We start from the raw sequence: 14,980 nt of genomic DNA, 5'->3' as shown, positions 1-14,980 counted from the left end.
CAAGCGATCACGGAATGGAGAGGCAATACATCTTACTTCGGGCCCCAAAGAATCAGGCCATCTGGAAAACTAAGCACGACCATATTCACCAAGGAATCAGCATGGCCGCCCTCTCCGTATGCAGTACGTGTCTTCTCTTCAAGGACATGGCAATGGGAGGAGAAGTTGTTGGTCCGGAGAGGGGAGGCTGCTGGGACCATTGCCGACATGCAGTCAGATTGGCAACCGGAGCATCGCTACACCGTCTACTGGCAAGGAGCGCTTTATGTGCATTGTCAAGATGACTCATCATGCGGTATCCATTCGCCACCTTAAACATGCATGTTCACTTAATTTTGGTTTTTGCTTTCGCTGAAACTCATTGTATTATCTATCATAATATGTTCTCTTTTCCATTGATAATTGCAGCATAACCTTATACCATGGAGAGTATGAAGTGATTAAATCGCCAACAGGCAGTAAAACGAAGCGTGCTGATCTTTATCTTGGGAAATCAAAGAAGGGGGTTTATTGTGCTTTAGTTAGTAATTGCAGGTCGTACCGACTTCGGGTTTGGTTGCTTACCGAAGTATGTGGTAAAATGAAGTGGGGAGTGAAGATTGACATAAGCCTTTTGCCCGTGGTAGCGAAATTTTCTTGGATCTCCCGTGTTGAAAACTCTGGACCGTGGATCTTGCATGAAGGGAATTGCAATAGAGATGGTGAAGAAGCACCAGTGGAAGATAAACTGGAATGGGACTTTGACAAGGCTACTGTTCTCGAGGGCGTAGATAATGCTGAAAGTGAGTATATGCATGGAGATATTTATTTCCTTGGGATCCATCCATACAAAGAGATTGCCTTCTTGTGGATATCAAGAACAAGAGTGGTTGCTTATCATTTGTGTAGCTCAAATGTTCAAGATTTGGGCGAGTTACGTCTACAAAGTGTCGGAGATTCTTTTCCATACACACCATGTTGGACAGGAGAGTTATAGTTATTTGAAAAGAATTGATTCTGTGTACCCAACATACATCCAGGGCTATGTTTTATGTCATATGAATTGTAACTTATATTCGTGAATGTGGATTCTTACAAGAAATAAATAAAGGGTGGATTGCAATATATCTTACCTATATTTCCGTTACATGTGTCTTCCTTCTATTTATCTGTCCCGAGCCTAATACAAATTGCATCCGAACTCTAAGGAACGGAGTAGAATCCAGCAGATCTCGAGTAGGGGCTCCCAAGCTGGTAGCCTTGGCATGATGGTAACATGACGAAGAGGGGACACGGTGTTTACCTAGGTTCAGGCCCTCTCAAAGAGGTAAAACCAGATGGGCGAGACAAGGACGGGTGGTGTGATAATCTGCTGCTTACAAGTGTATAATAATTTTACATGCTCATCAGCAGTGTACCTAAGATATCTGGACGCTGAAAAGATAATGTAATCACATCTCAATCGAGGATGGGACTTTTCCAGGACGAGAACCAGGATGCGGTAGAAACATAGATTGAGCGGTATCTACAAACAAGGTAAACAAGTTTTACAACATTATTTTCTCACATGTTCAATACAACTGTTTCCTGAAACCAATATTACAGCATGCAACTGAAACAACGTAAAAGGTACAGGGTCTCATGAAGGCAACAAACACGATATTTTAAGAACAGAAATCGTAACACGATACACAAGTACTACAAGACTCGCAAATGATGTCTTAATAATTACTTCCTCCGTCCCAAAATAAGTGTCTTGATCCTAGTACAAATTTGTACTAAAGTTAGTGCAAAGTTGAGACACTTATTTCGGGACAGAGGGAGTATAACATACCAGAATGATTAAAGCTAGAATGATCCTAGACGCCGTGGTTGCACCATACCAGAATGCCACTGCAGAAAGAACCACTGTGCCACATTCAGACACGAACCTCCTGAACATGCACCATCTTCTGCTGCATTCCGTTCAAGTCCCATTGAGCTTTGAAGCCCCCGTGCAAACCCAGCAGCCAGAGCTTCTTCAGGGAACTAAGGCATTCAATGCCTTGAGGAACCTTGTCAAGCTTCGACAGCGACACAACATACAAACCTTCAATGCATGGAAGGGCGCCATCGATGATGTTTAGCTCATCGACATTATGCATGTGCTTTAGTGTAAGACTCTTCAGGTGAGGAAAGGAATCTGCAGAAAGAACCAAAATGTTTGCACTGCGCATGTTGTTGAGTCGCAGATATGTGAGGTTTGGCAAGTGTGGTGCAAGCATCCCTAGTGGATCCTCGTCTTCCCAAAGGTGACACCAGCTTAGAGCTAGATACTTGAGATTTTCTCCATGGCTGCGGAATATCGGGCAGTCCAGCGTTCCCTTGGCCCATTTCCCTCTGATGATCAGCTTGTGGAGATGTGTGGACATTGGCTGGAGGGACTCAAAACAAAGTGCCTCGTTCTCATCTCTTCCAGCAAGAAGCAGGCTGGAAAGAAGCGGCATATTTGACAGGGCAGCAAAAATATTAGCGCATTCAGCAGAACTTATGTTGTCAATCCACAGAGTTCGCAGTTGCACCATTCTCTCCAGCTGCTCAGCCAAGTCTTTGTTGGCTTGGATGGTCTCAAGAGTCTGCAACCCCTCAATGTTGGGCAGTTCTTTTGGTGCTTGAATTCCGACAAAGTATCGAAACTCCGTCTGCTTCTCATCAGCATATCTATCAGCTAAGAGGTGCCGTAGATTCTTGATCTTAGCAATCCCTCTTGGTAGGGTCTCTATGTTAGTTTGCTTGATGTCAAGAGTTTGCAGGTTCGATAGTTTCTCAACAGAGTCCGGGAGTGACCTCACCTTGGTGCGGCGTAAGCCAATGTAACGTAAATTGAAGAGTGTCCCTATCCATGCCGGCACTTCGGTGATTTCAGAGTCTTGTAGCTCGAGGACAGTCAGGTAGCTGGATTCTGACGAAACTGAGAACGGCATGGCAGGCATGGATGAAATTGCTCCTACTGACACTAGAGTTCGAAGACGGGGAAGCTTAATTTTCAGTGCAGTATTGCCTTTCCATCCGCATGATGACAGACGACGAACATCCTTATTCATATGTATCAATGTGGCATAATCATTTGCACATACAAACTGCTCCTCACTTGCAACACAAAGAGCCAGGTCTCGCATGATATCATGCATTGTACAGGTGCTCACCCTTCCCAGTTCATCTGTCTCCTTGACTTCAAGCATATTGCGGTATATCAGTTCCGTCAGGTTTCCCTCGGCCACCTCCTCCGGGGTGCTATTTCCTTTGCTACACACAAAGCCTTCTGCAACCCACAGCCTCACAAGGCTCTCACGTGACATTGGGTAGTCTTCCGGGAAGAGGCTGCAATACAAAAGGCAGTTTCTGAGGTCTCCAGATAGGTCATGGTAGCTCAGATTTAAAACTGCCCGGAGATGATCATTCTTCGACAGCTCAGTTGAGAGTTGATTGCATATCTGCTCCCAAGAGTATTGTGTTTGTGGCCTCGAAGACAAAACACCACCTATTGATAAAATTGCTAGTGGCAGACCCTGACACCTATCAACTATAGACCTAGCAGTTTTCATGAGATGACTGGGACACTCATACTCATGGTCCTCCTTGATATAAAAGACCCTCCTGCAGAAGAGTTCGAATGCGTGAGCATTCCCCAAAGGCTTGAGATCGATACGGCGTGTCAAGTGAGCAACAGAAGCAACGTGATTGTTCCGCGTTGTGATGATGATGCGACTTGCATCAGAATTCTGGAATGCATCTCGCATTTGAGAGTACACCTCCTTGTTCCAGACATCATCCAATACAATTAAACATTTCCTATCTTTAAGCTTCCGCTTTATTTCTTCCTTCAAGTCATGCACATCCATCCTGTCAATGTTAGGTGATGATGGTTGTTCGGTAACCTTCTCGAGTAACTTCCTCAACAGAGCATCCAAAGTGTAGGTCTGAGACACAACCATCCACGCACTAGTTTGGAAGTTGACCTTTTCACGTTCATACACATTTGTGACGAGGGTTGTTTTTCCCAACCCACCCATACCCGACACCGTTATCACCGTAGTCTCCATCTCATCCGAGTACAACCATTCAGTCATCATTCGCCTGTTATCTTCAATTCCAATAAGATCTCCATCTTTCACAAGTTCAGGGAAGCTATCTTGGGACCGTTGTCTTTCCATCTCAGTGCGCGGGTCATGAACAAGCTGGGATGGTTGCAGCCATTGCTCCTTGAGTTCAATAACTTGCTTTATCTCCTTCTCTATCTTGACTACCTCATCGGCAATTTGACTGAAAACCCGGACATAATGTGATCCTTTGAGGCACTTCTTCAGAAACCCTTTTTCCACATGAAGAGAGTGATATGAGTATTTGTCCATCACGTCCTCAACATGGTAGGCCAACTTCCTCACCTCCCCAATCCAACCCTTTACGACTTTGTCGGCGAGGTACGGCGTGCCTATCTGCTGTATGACGTTCTTCATTGTATTTAATTGCTTCGCTATTCCCTCAATCTTGTCATCCAGATCAATCAGATTACTAACTTTTTCTGACAGCTTGGCCAGCAAAGCCTTGGTAGCTTCATCAGCTAAGACATTCCCAATCTTTCCGAGAGCAACAAGCACCGCCTCCGCCATTTGTGCTGAACAAAATAAACATAGATCAATGTGTTAAATGGGGCAATAACCAATTTCATCCAAGAAAATTAAGTCGAGTGTTAGCTTGCATGAACAGAGAGAAACTTTCTCCGATGGTTGTTTTACTTCCACTAGTTTTCAAACTGAAAATTTATAGGTTTGTTGACACTTACTCCGCTGGTTTCGTGCATGGATGGAATGAGTAGCTCTGTTGATATTTAAGATTTTTTTTTTATTAATGTATCATGGGAGCAGATACCTGGTTGTCAATGTACCAGTACTAGATAAATATGTATAATCATCACTTTTGTCGTCTGACACTGAGATAATCAGACAAAAGTACTAACAGGGTCCGTGATAAGAAAAGAGACATAGAGTTTTGCTCATGGGCCTGATAAACCGTAGCATGAAGGAAGGAAACATTTAAGACATGTTAATACATAGTACTTACTAGAGAATTACACGCACGTTTGAATGACTTGACTTGAATATAGTTGTATCCACTATGCAACTCTAATGCTTATGATGGAACAACATAGTTGCAGTTGTTATACAGGTCAGAAAAATAGAGGTGTGCTTCTTGGAAGGAGAGGGTACTAATAATTATACAACAAGAGTGCTAATTACTTACTTCCTCCGTTCCAAAATATAAGTCTTTGTAGAGATTGTGCTATGGACTACATACAAAGCAAAATGAGTGAATCTACACTCTAAAATGCATCTATATACATCCGTATGTGGTTCATAGTGAAATCTCTATAAAGACTTGTATTTAGAAACGGAGGGAGTACATGGTATGTGGTTTCTGGGAAGGCAGTTGGTTGTTCAACATGCGATTTTAGTTGTGTTGGGAAACTTGCAAGCTGTGAATGAACTAATCTGACATGGTGCATATTCAGGCAAAATCATTACCTGGTGACAAAACAACTGTTCAGTCAGTCAAGCAGGATAGCTTTGGGGGCCGAGCAGCGTGCGCAACTGACAGGAAAGATTGACCACGGGTTGGCGATTTGGCATCAACAACCACGGGGGACACAGCTCTCATCCAAAGATGAAACTTGAGAATCACATCAGAGTCGGCCGGAGGCGAGGCCTGTCCGGTCCGTGTCCTGACAGTTGGTTGACTCTGCAGCATGGAAGAAGAGGGGGTGAGTATTTATTTATGCTCAGGAGCAGAAATCAGATCAGAATCGCATGTCACCCTGATACGGGGACTGGATTTGCCATTTCCGCGCGACAACCTAGGTCCGGCTGCCAGATCCAGAAGCACAAAGCGCGGCCTCCTCCGCCGCGCCGGCGCGGTCCGACGAGCAAGCCCGGGCGGCCAGAGAGAGACGCACGCCTCCCAGCAGAGACGGAATCTAAGCTAAGGAAAAGCAGCCAAGGAAGAGCGTGTGTGCACCTGTTGGTCGCAATGGAGCTCGCCCGCTGGTGTGAGGAGGAGGAGGAGGAGGAGACCTTGACTCGCTGCAGGTCCGTAGCTTTGTTTCTTCTCCGAAGGCACCTTCCTTCCTTCCTTCCTTGGGGAAGGCACCTTCCTGTCTTCCTTTTTTATTATTTTGATTGATTTTATAAGTTTGAGAAACCTTCTTCCTGCTTCTGCCTTCAAATATTCCGGGAAATTATACGCAGGTACACTCCTGTCCTACTGGTGGCCTAGTGCGCAAGAAACCGTGATGCGTTATGCAGACGTCAACAAGTTATCGGATTGATTGTTGGCAAACCACACTCTGCTTTCAAACTCCGCCGACTAATTATTCTTGCAAACAAAAACATTAGGATCTATTATAAAGTTTATCAAAAGTATAAAGCACTTCAAATATAATAATAGAAAAGTACATTGATATTCCTGGATCACCTTCCGCTAACGTGCCTCAATGGCCCTCTCGGACCGAAGCTGGACTGACCATGTCGATGACAGCCAGGAAGCCTTTATGCATGTGGCCCTAGGACCAGCGCCCCGGAGCCACAGTCGTCGTCGTTGAACCCTTAAATCGATCTGAAGAACCTGACTACAATTCTTGCCATCGTGTACGCATGACGAGTAACCCTAACCTCATTATTCCGAGGAGCTGACAGAAATCCACATCGGAGCTCCGTCTAATCCGTTCCGACGAACGAATTTGAGAAAGATCAGAGCCCGAGGACTGACTCGAAGAATAAGAGCCACCATCCGTTCAAGTGTCGCCCTGCAAGGACTAAAACCCTAACCTATCTACTAGCCGAAAGCGAGGCATAAGGATCCCCCCCCCCCCCCCCCCACCACCACCACCACCACCACCACTGACCGCCGAAACAGTAGGTAGAGAAGAGGCGTATCCACGGGATCAGCGATGGAGATAGAGGGAAGGAAGGCTTTGCCCTAGGCCCTAGCTACCTTGCGAAAGTGGAAAGAAAGACGTGTTGCTTACCAACTGATTATATACTCTCTCATTTGTGTATACCCGACTCTAATATTGGCTAATTTCAGTGTATAAACTTACAGAGTACGTACCCGTCGGAAGCGAACAGATTTTTGTTTTGTTTTGCAAACTGACAGAAACCGACAAGTTGGTTGATTACCAGCGTGAGCGAAGGTGTCCCAGATCAGATGCCTAGGCTCCTGCCATCCTCACCAACAACGCCCTCGTACTGCATTAAAAAACAGAGCAAATTAACCAGAGCAGGGCACTGAGGGCAGGAAAAACAGAGTGAAAATTGTAAGAGATCAATGCTACTCCCTTCTACTCCCTCCGTTCCATAATGTAAGACGTTTTTTGACACTAGTGGCTTGCAAAACATTCTTATATTGTACTAGGAGTGTAAACTAGAGGGATTTGGAGAATATTGTCCGCATGTATTACAGCCCATAGGGCGCATATATATAGAGCTACAGAGCAATCCTATACTTGTCCTCCAAGAGCTAATCCTAGTTAAAAGGAAAGGATAGATATGGAGGTAGAGATAGGAAGCTAAAGATTACATCACGTATATATGCTAATACATGCTAACTTATTCTTACAAGGAGTCTGGGACGGAGGGAGTAGCGGATAAAGCCAAACCAATATTCAGTTACCTGGTATGCAGAGGTGGCGGCGCGGAAGATGAAGTCCAGTGGGAAGTCGCTTCGCGTGAAGCCAAGAAGGGGAGACACACCATGGACGGCGAGAAGCAGGGAGGAGCAAGAGGGAGAAGAAGGCCATGGTAGTGGCATGTGCTGATGATATGTGCTTTCTCATCCCCACCACATGTTCCGCAACTCTCATTACTCACTCTTTTGACAGCAAAAGAGTGAAGAAACCACTTTTCTTTTCTTTTTTGCAAATAGAGTGAAGAAACCACATGTGTCTCCGAACAGTACAACCACAACCAGATGGGCGAGACAAGGACGGGTGGTGTGGTAATCTTGTGCTTACAAGTGTCTAATAATCCTACATGAACATCAACGGTGATCAGGCTTTGGTAACATCAGAATCAATATATTTCGGTGATGAGGCTTTGCATTTGTGCTACTGATGTTACTAATACAGAGATCCGCAGTAGTTTTTTTTTTTTTTTTTTTTTTTTGCGGCAGCTTCATCTGTAGTACTAGCTGACATTTGTGCATTTCTGCTTACATTTCTGTGCAACGGCAGCATCGATTATCTGATTATCTTCAGTATCCGCTGATCTATGAGAAACAACCAGTGCTGATTCCAGTTTGAGAGGAAACTAGGTACTGTACTACGGCCAATGGAGCTAAAAACCTAAACAAATACTTTCATCGTTGGATTTGTGGGCTTTACCCTCCACGGAGAAGAGGAGCCGTTTCAGAAATTCTCGGTGACCCCAGAGGGCCAAATAGGGGGTTTGGAAATAGTTTTCAACCAGCAATTGACGCGCCTCGGTATAACCTCACTAGCTGCGTCATTGCCCCAAGCACAAAGATGCCTCTAACCTCTCGCCCGCTATCCCATCTTATACCCGGCCACCCCTGACACTCTTTCCTCCACAGCCGATGTGGTACAAAACTAAGATAACCCTGCACAGAGCAAAACAAACCCACTCGATGAATTAGGAGCGGGGCAGCAATCCTTGCTGGGCCGTGCCTCCGACGGCCCACAAAAACCAGGGAGCCCAGCAGCCAGGTGATCTCCTCCTGTGCGTGGCCCTCAGAAAAAATAACTCTCCTCTGCGCTCCACTTCTCTGCTTCTTTCTTCTTCCTCCTCCCCCTGCTTGGCGAACCCGAGATACGGTGCCAAGGCCGGAGGCGCGGAAGAAGGGGACCCTCGGCGACCTCCATATGACACTTGAAATGACCATCATGGTATTCCTACCATACACAAAATGAATTGTGTACGTGCAGCTTGTACAAAGCCAGCAGCATTTCTAAGGGTGGTACCAAACCTATTCAAACAGTACAGATCAGTAAAGCTGTACAAATACAAACCCCAGCAGCGGCCTAAATCAGAATCAAAGCTACTGTTACTGAAACACAACATTTTCTTTACACATTAAACACTGCAGTTGTTGAGCTCCTACCAAATCCCGCCTCTCGGACTCTCAACTCAAGCAGGGGCTTCACTTGGACACGGAAATCAGTCTCGTTCGAGGATGCGCCTCTTCGAAAACGACAACCAGGATGCAGTAGAAACATAATCGAACGGTATCTACTGACAACAAGGTAAACAAATTTTACAACATTGTTTTCTCACATGTTCGACACAACTGTTTCCTGAAATCAGTATTACAGCATGAAACTGAAATAATACAAAAAAAGTACAGGGCCTCCTGAAGGCAATGAACACTGACATTTTCAGAACAGAAACCGTATCACGATATGGAAGTACAAGACTCGCAAATGATGTCTTAATAATTATAACATGCCAGAATTATTAAATCTAGAATGACATGGATGCACCATACCAGAATGCCACTGCAGAAAAAAGAACCACTATGCCGCATTCAGACACGAACCTCTGGAACGCGCGCCATCTTCTGGTGCATCCCGTTGATGTCCCACTGAGTTTTGAAGTCCCTGTGCAAGCGCAGCAGCCAAAGCTTCTTCAGGGAACCAAGGGATTCGATGCCTCGAGGGACCTTGTCAAGCTTCGACAACGAAACAACATACAGACCATCAATGCATGGAAGGGCGCCATCCATGATCTTCAGCTCGTTGACATGAGGCATGTCCTTTAATACAAGCGTCTTCAGCTGAGGAAAGGAACCTGCAGAAAGAACCAAGGCATTTGCACTGCGCATGTTGTTAAGTTTCAGATATGTGAGGTTCCGCAAGTGTGGTGCAAGCATCCCTAGTGGATCTTCATCTTCCCCAAGGTGACACCAGCTTAGTGCTAGATACTTGAGATTTTCCCCGTGGCTGCAGAATATCGGGCAGTCCAGCGTTCCCTTTGCCCATTTCCCTCTGATGATCAACTTGTGGAGATGTGCAGACCTTGGCTTGAGAGCCTCGAAACAAAGTGCCTCATTCTCATCCTTCCCGGAAAGAAGCAAGCTGGAAAGATGTTTCATATTTGACAGGGTGTCAAAAATATTTGCACAATCAGCAGAACTTATGTTGTCAATCCACAGAGTTCTAAGTTGCATCATTGTCTTCAGCTGCTCGGCCAAGTCCTTGCTCGCTTGGATGGTCTCAAGAGTCTGCAGCTCTTCAATACTGGACAGTTCTTTAGGTGCTTGAACTCCGATAAAGTACCGAAACTCCGTCTGCTTCTCGTCAGCAAATCTATCAGCAAATAGGTGCCGCAGATTCTTGAGCTTGACAATCCCACTTGGCAGTTTCTCAATTTTAGTTTGCTTGATGTCCAGAGTTTGCAGGTTAGATAGTTTCTCAACAGAGCTCGGGAGTGACCTGACCTTAGTGCGGCGTAAGCCAATGTAACGTAAATTGAAGAGTGTCCCTATCAATGCCGGTACTTCAGTGATTTCAGAGTCTTGTAGCTCGAGGACAGTCAGATAGCTGGATTTCGACAAAACTGAGGATAGCATGGCAGGTGTTGCTCCTAGCGACACTAGAGTTCGAAGACGTGGAAGTTCAATTTTCCGTGCAGTATTCTCTTTCCATCCACATGATGACAGACGACGAGCATCCATATCCATCTGTTGCATTGTGCCATAGTCGCTTGTGGATACAAACCGCTCCTCCCTTGCAATACAAAGAGCCAGCTCTCGCACAATATCATGCATCGTACAGGTGCTCACCCTTCCCAGTTCATCTCTATCCATGACTTCAAGCATATTGCGGTGGATCAGTTTCCTTAGGTTTTCCTCGGCCACCTCCTCTGGGGTGCTATTTCCTTTTCTCAACACAAAGCCTTCTGCAACCCAGAGCCTCACAAGGGTCTCACGTGACATTGGGTAGTCTTCTGAGAATAAGCTACAGTACAAGAAGCAGTTTCTGAGGTCTCCAGATAGGTCATGGTAGCTCAGATTCAAAACTGCCTTGACATGATCATTGTTCGACAGCTCAGTTGGAAGCTGATTGTATAATTGCTCCCAATCATATTGTGTCTGTGGCCTCGAAGACAAGAGGCCGCCAATCGATAAAATTGCTAGTGGCAGTCCCCGACACCTATGAACTATAGATTTAGCAGTTTCCAAAAGATAATCAGGACACTGCTGGTCCTTTTTGCTATAAAAGACCCTTCTGCAGAAGAGTTCAAATGCGTCATTGTCCCCCAAAGGCTTGAGATCGATACGACGTGACGAGTGAGCAACAGCAGCAACATGGTTATTCCGCGTTGTGATGATGATGCGACTTTCACGAGAATTCTGGAGTGCATCTCGCAGTTGATAGTACACGTCCTGGTTCCAGACATCATCCAAGACGAACAAACATTTCCTATCTTGAAGTGTTCGCTTTATTTCTTCCTTCAAGTCATACACATCCATCCGGTCAATGTTAGATGATGCTTGTTGTTCAGTGTAACCAACCTTCCTGAGTAACTTCCTCAACAGAGCTTCAACGGTGTAGGTCTGAGACACAACCACCCATGCATGAGCTTGGAAGTTGGCCTTTTCACGTTCATACACATTTGTGGTGAGGGTTGTTTTTCCCAAGCCACCCATACCTGACACTGTTATCACCCTACCGTCCATCTCATCCGAGTACAGCCATTCAGTCAGCATTCTCCTGTTATCTTCAATTCCAATCAGATCTTCATCTTTCACAAGTTCAGGGAAGCGATCTTGGGACCGTTGTCTTTCCACCTCACTAAGCGGGTCATGAACATACTGGGGTGGTTGTGACCACCCCTTGAGCTCGATTACTTGCTTGATGTCCTTCTCTATCTTGACTACCTCTTCGGTAATTTGACTGAAAACCAGGAGATAATGTGATCCTTTGAGGAAACGCTTCTTCAGAAAACCTTCTTCTGCCATTTGAAGAGAGTGATATGAGTATTTGTCCAGTACATCCTCAACGCGGTAGGCCAACTTCCTCACCTCCCCAATCCAACCCTTCATGAACTCATTGGTGAGGTACATTGTGCCAATCTCCCGTATGATATTGTTCATGGCTTTTAACTGAACCTCTATTTGCCCAATCTTGTCATTCAGATCAATCAGGTTACCAACTTTTGCTAACACCTTGGCCACCAAGGCCTTGGCAACCTCATCAGTTAAAACCTTCCCAATCTTTCCAAGAGCAAGGAGCACAGCCTCCGCCATTTGTGCTGAATAAAATAAACATAGATCACGTGTTAAATGGGACGATAACCAATTTCATCCCAAAAAAATTAGGTCGCAAACTAGCTTTTATATATATATATGTGTGTGTGTGTGTGTGTGTGTGTTCAGAGAGAAAATTTCTCTGATGCTTGATTTATTTCCACTAATTTTCCAACTCAAAATCTCTAGCGTTGTTGACACTTAACTCCACTGGTTTCATCATGCATGGACGGAATGTGTGGTTCTGTTGATATTTTAATAAGAATGTTATCAAAATATGAAGAGTGAAGATACCTTATGTCAATGTACCACTAGTAGATAAATAAACAATTATCACTCTTTGTCAGCTGACGCTAAGATAATTGATAGAACTGCTAATTGGGTGCGTATATTACATATAAGGAAAAAATATAGCATTGTGCTCATGGGCCTCATAAATGGTATTATGAATGAAGGAAAATTTTAGTCATGTTAATACATAATACAGAACTAAACGCGGTACATTTGATTTGCCTGACTTGACTTAATCGCTTAAATATAGTTGTGTCCACTATGGAACTTTAATGCTTACGATGGCATAAATAGCTGCAATTGTTATAAAAGTCAGCAAAATCGAAATGTTCTTCTATGAAGGAGGGAGTACTAAATACACCGCCACAAGAGAACACCTTGAAGGGCTATGTTGATTAAACATGTATCAAAGATGTCGAACCTCATATGCCGGTACAGCAAAATTAGAACTTGTATACCCCCCTAAGCCAACATGTCATAGGCATTGTGTGCCCCATATGTCAATATGTCATAGCCACGGTGGTGCCTAACTTTGCAGCCGAACACGAGGATTAAACCTGGTACGGGAACACGTGTTCGTAAAGCGTTTCTCGTTCTTCCGACATGTGGTTTTGGCTGTGTTGTGAAAATCACATTGCAAGCTGTGAAAGAGCTAGTCTGACTTGATACATACATACTGAAAGAGAAAAATCGTTACCTAACTGACGACGAAACTAGTAATCGGGCCAAGCAGGATAGCTTGAAAGCCGCGCTCACATGCCGATGATTCACATCAGAGTTTGCCGGAGGCTTCGGTCCTGCAGCATCAAAGAAGGGATGAGGAATGAGTATATCTGCAGTCAAGACAGGTTAGGAGCAGAGTGGGGAACTGCTGAAAGGCGGGCAGGAATCGGCCCAAATCAGAAGCGCATATCACACCCTGATAATATGGAGATTGGATTCGCCATCTCGGCGCGACGACCCAGGTCCGGCTGCCAGATCCAGAAGCACAAAGTGCGGCCTGGGCCGCCGGCGCAGTCCGACGAGCAAGCCCGGGCGGCCAGGGAGAGAGAGAGAGAGAGAGAGAGAGAGAGAGAGAGAGAGAGAGAGAGAGGGAGGCCTCCGGACAGAGCGCGGAATCAAAGCAGGACGAAGAAGAGGATCTAAGGAAGAGCGTGTGCGCACCTGCCTGTCGGTCGCAGTGGAGGTCGCTGGCGGGAGGAGGAGGAGGAGGAGGAGACCTTGACTTTGAGGATGATGCAGCGGGCTAGCTGCAGGTCCGTAGCTGAGCTGTGCTTCTTCTCCAAAGGCACCTTCCTCTCGAAAAATATCTTTGTTTTTTTGGGCATTTGTTGCCCCTTTTTCCTTTTTCCACCTTTAAAGATTCTGAGAAATCATTGTACGGCCTACTAGTACTACCTCCGTTCTGGTTTATGGTTCCCTTTGTAATTTATGTTAAATTTTGATTAAGGAATTAACTAGCAAAATGATAATGCATGTTAACAAAAATTATATCGTTGGATTCGTATTTGAACATAGTTTTCATTGATATAAGTTTTGGTGATATGCATGAATATTTTGTTATTTAAATTTATAGTCAAATTTTAACACTGATACAATGAGAATAAATAAACCAGGACGAAGGTAGTAGTGCGCAAGAGGCCGTGACACGCTATGCGCGTTACTGGGCTGTTGGCAAAGTACACGCTCTGCTTTCAAGGGAAAAACACAACGCAATCAGCTCCTCACGCCAGCAAGCTCTACTGCGACCGGCTCCGTTCTGGGCTCCTGCAGGACGTTTTTTTTTGCAAATAGTGCGGGCTGGTCAGCGTGAAGAATCCGTCGGCGCTGCTAACTGGGCTCACGCAAACCTGAAGATGCGCGGTGCTGGCGGCAGGAAGTTCGGATGTTGGTGTGGCCGGGCTTGGATTTCAGCGATTAAGGCTACCGGTGAAAACTGTCCTTCGTTTGTGGCTGGAGTCATGGACGTCGGCGCCTATACGCATCGTCCCCTTGTTACAAGCTCGATGTGCAGTCCTTACCTTTCTTCCATCGTGCTCCGGGGAAACCCTAGATCTGGTCTCCTAGACCAGAGGATGACGACGTTAATGGCTAAGCCTGGTGCTGCGCTCCCTCTTGAGGGCATCGTCTTGGAGTTACATGGTCAGAGGGACTCATGGCTCGTGGGTGGAGTGGATGTGCGTCAAACATCAAGGTTGTGCAGCATGAGCACTCTTCACATGTGAGGAGCGTCAGATCAACCATATTGGTCGTTTCTCGTGGAATCAGAGCAACATATGTCTTCTTCCGAAAGGGTATGTCGCCCCTCTTTGGTGTTGGCGAGGTTGACGAATATGCTCATGGCAGACCGTATTGATGCGATAATTTTCGTGTGCGCTCTGTTAGCGAGTGACGCTCGAGTGCCTGGCTATGT

At 45.5% G+C, this 14,980-nt stretch overlaps 2 protein-coding genes and 1 pseudogene across 8 annotated transcripts; all 3 read right to left on the bottom strand.

Moving 5' to 3' along the window:
* Positions 1–1,505: 1,505 nt before the first annotated feature.
* LOC123080422 (disease resistance protein RPM1) lies at positions 1,506–6,254 on the bottom strand. Of its 3 annotated transcripts, XR_006438419.1 has the most exons (4): positions 6,031–6,254; positions 5,541–5,754; positions 1,814–4,633; positions 1,506–1,741 (listed from the first exon to the last, which is right to left on the bottom strand). XR_006438419.1 is itself a non-coding variant. In XM_044503341.1 (3 exons), exon 3 carries the CDS (start codon positions 4,626–4,628, stop codon positions 1,899–1,901), a length of 2,730 nt encoding a protein of 909 aa, XP_044359276.1. In that variant the 5' UTR covers positions 4,629–4,633; positions 5,541–5,754; positions 5,870–6,254; the 3' UTR covers positions 1,506–1,898. The 3 variants fall into 3 exon arrangements, 2 of the variants coding, with proteins under 2 accessions (XP_044359276.1, XP_044359275.1); XM_044503341.1 differs by having other exon boundaries at positions 1,506–4,633; positions 5,870–6,254; XM_044503340.1 differs by having other exon boundaries at positions 1,506–4,633.
* Positions 6,255–8,384: 2,130 nt separating this feature from the next.
* Positions 8,385–8,535, bottom strand: LOC123081118 (uncharacterized; annotated as a pseudogene).
* A 726-nt stretch (positions 8,536–9,261) lies between these two features.
* Positions 9,262–13,898, bottom strand: LOC123080423 (disease resistance protein RPM1). Of its 5 annotated transcripts, none has more exons than XM_044503346.1 (4): positions 13,732–13,898; positions 13,265–13,364; positions 12,989–13,182; positions 9,262–12,281 (listed from the first exon to the last, which is right to left on the bottom strand). In XM_044503346.1, the coding sequence occupies exon 4, from the start codon at positions 12,274–12,276 to the stop codon at positions 9,553–9,555; it is 2,724 nt and encodes a 907-aa protein (XP_044359281.1). In that variant the 5' UTR covers positions 12,277–12,281; positions 12,989–13,182; positions 13,265–13,364; positions 13,732–13,898; the 3' UTR covers positions 9,262–9,552. The 5 variants fall into 5 exon arrangements, with proteins under 5 accessions (XP_044359281.1, XP_044359282.1, XP_044359278.1 ...); XM_044503347.1 differs by lacking the exon at positions 13,732–13,898 and adding an exon at positions 13,486–13,694; XM_044503343.1 differs by lacking the exon at positions 12,989–13,182.
* Between the last annotated feature and the right edge of the window lie 1,082 nt (positions 13,899–14,980).

The sequence above is a fragment of the Triticum aestivum genome, chromosome 3D, assembly GCF_018294505.1.
Source record: "Triticum aestivum cultivar Chinese Spring chromosome 3D, IWGSC CS RefSeq v2.1, whole genome shotgun sequence".
NCBI classification, from domain to species: Eukaryota; Viridiplantae; Streptophyta; class Magnoliopsida; order Poales; family Poaceae; genus Triticum; species Triticum aestivum.
Note: the sequence above shows the minus strand (reverse complement) of the source record. Positions and strands in the feature narration are given on the sequence as shown.

Bases quoted from the DNA above. Each gene is read 5' to 3' on its own strand.
- LOC123080423 (XM_044503346.1), bottom strand. From the start codon at position 12,276: ATGGCGGAGGCTGTGCTCCTTGCTCTTGGAAAGATTGGGAAGGTTTTA.
- LOC123080422 (XM_044503341.1), bottom strand. From the start codon at position 4,628: ATGGCGGAGGCGGTGCTTGTTGCTCTCGGAAAGATTGGGAATGTCTTA.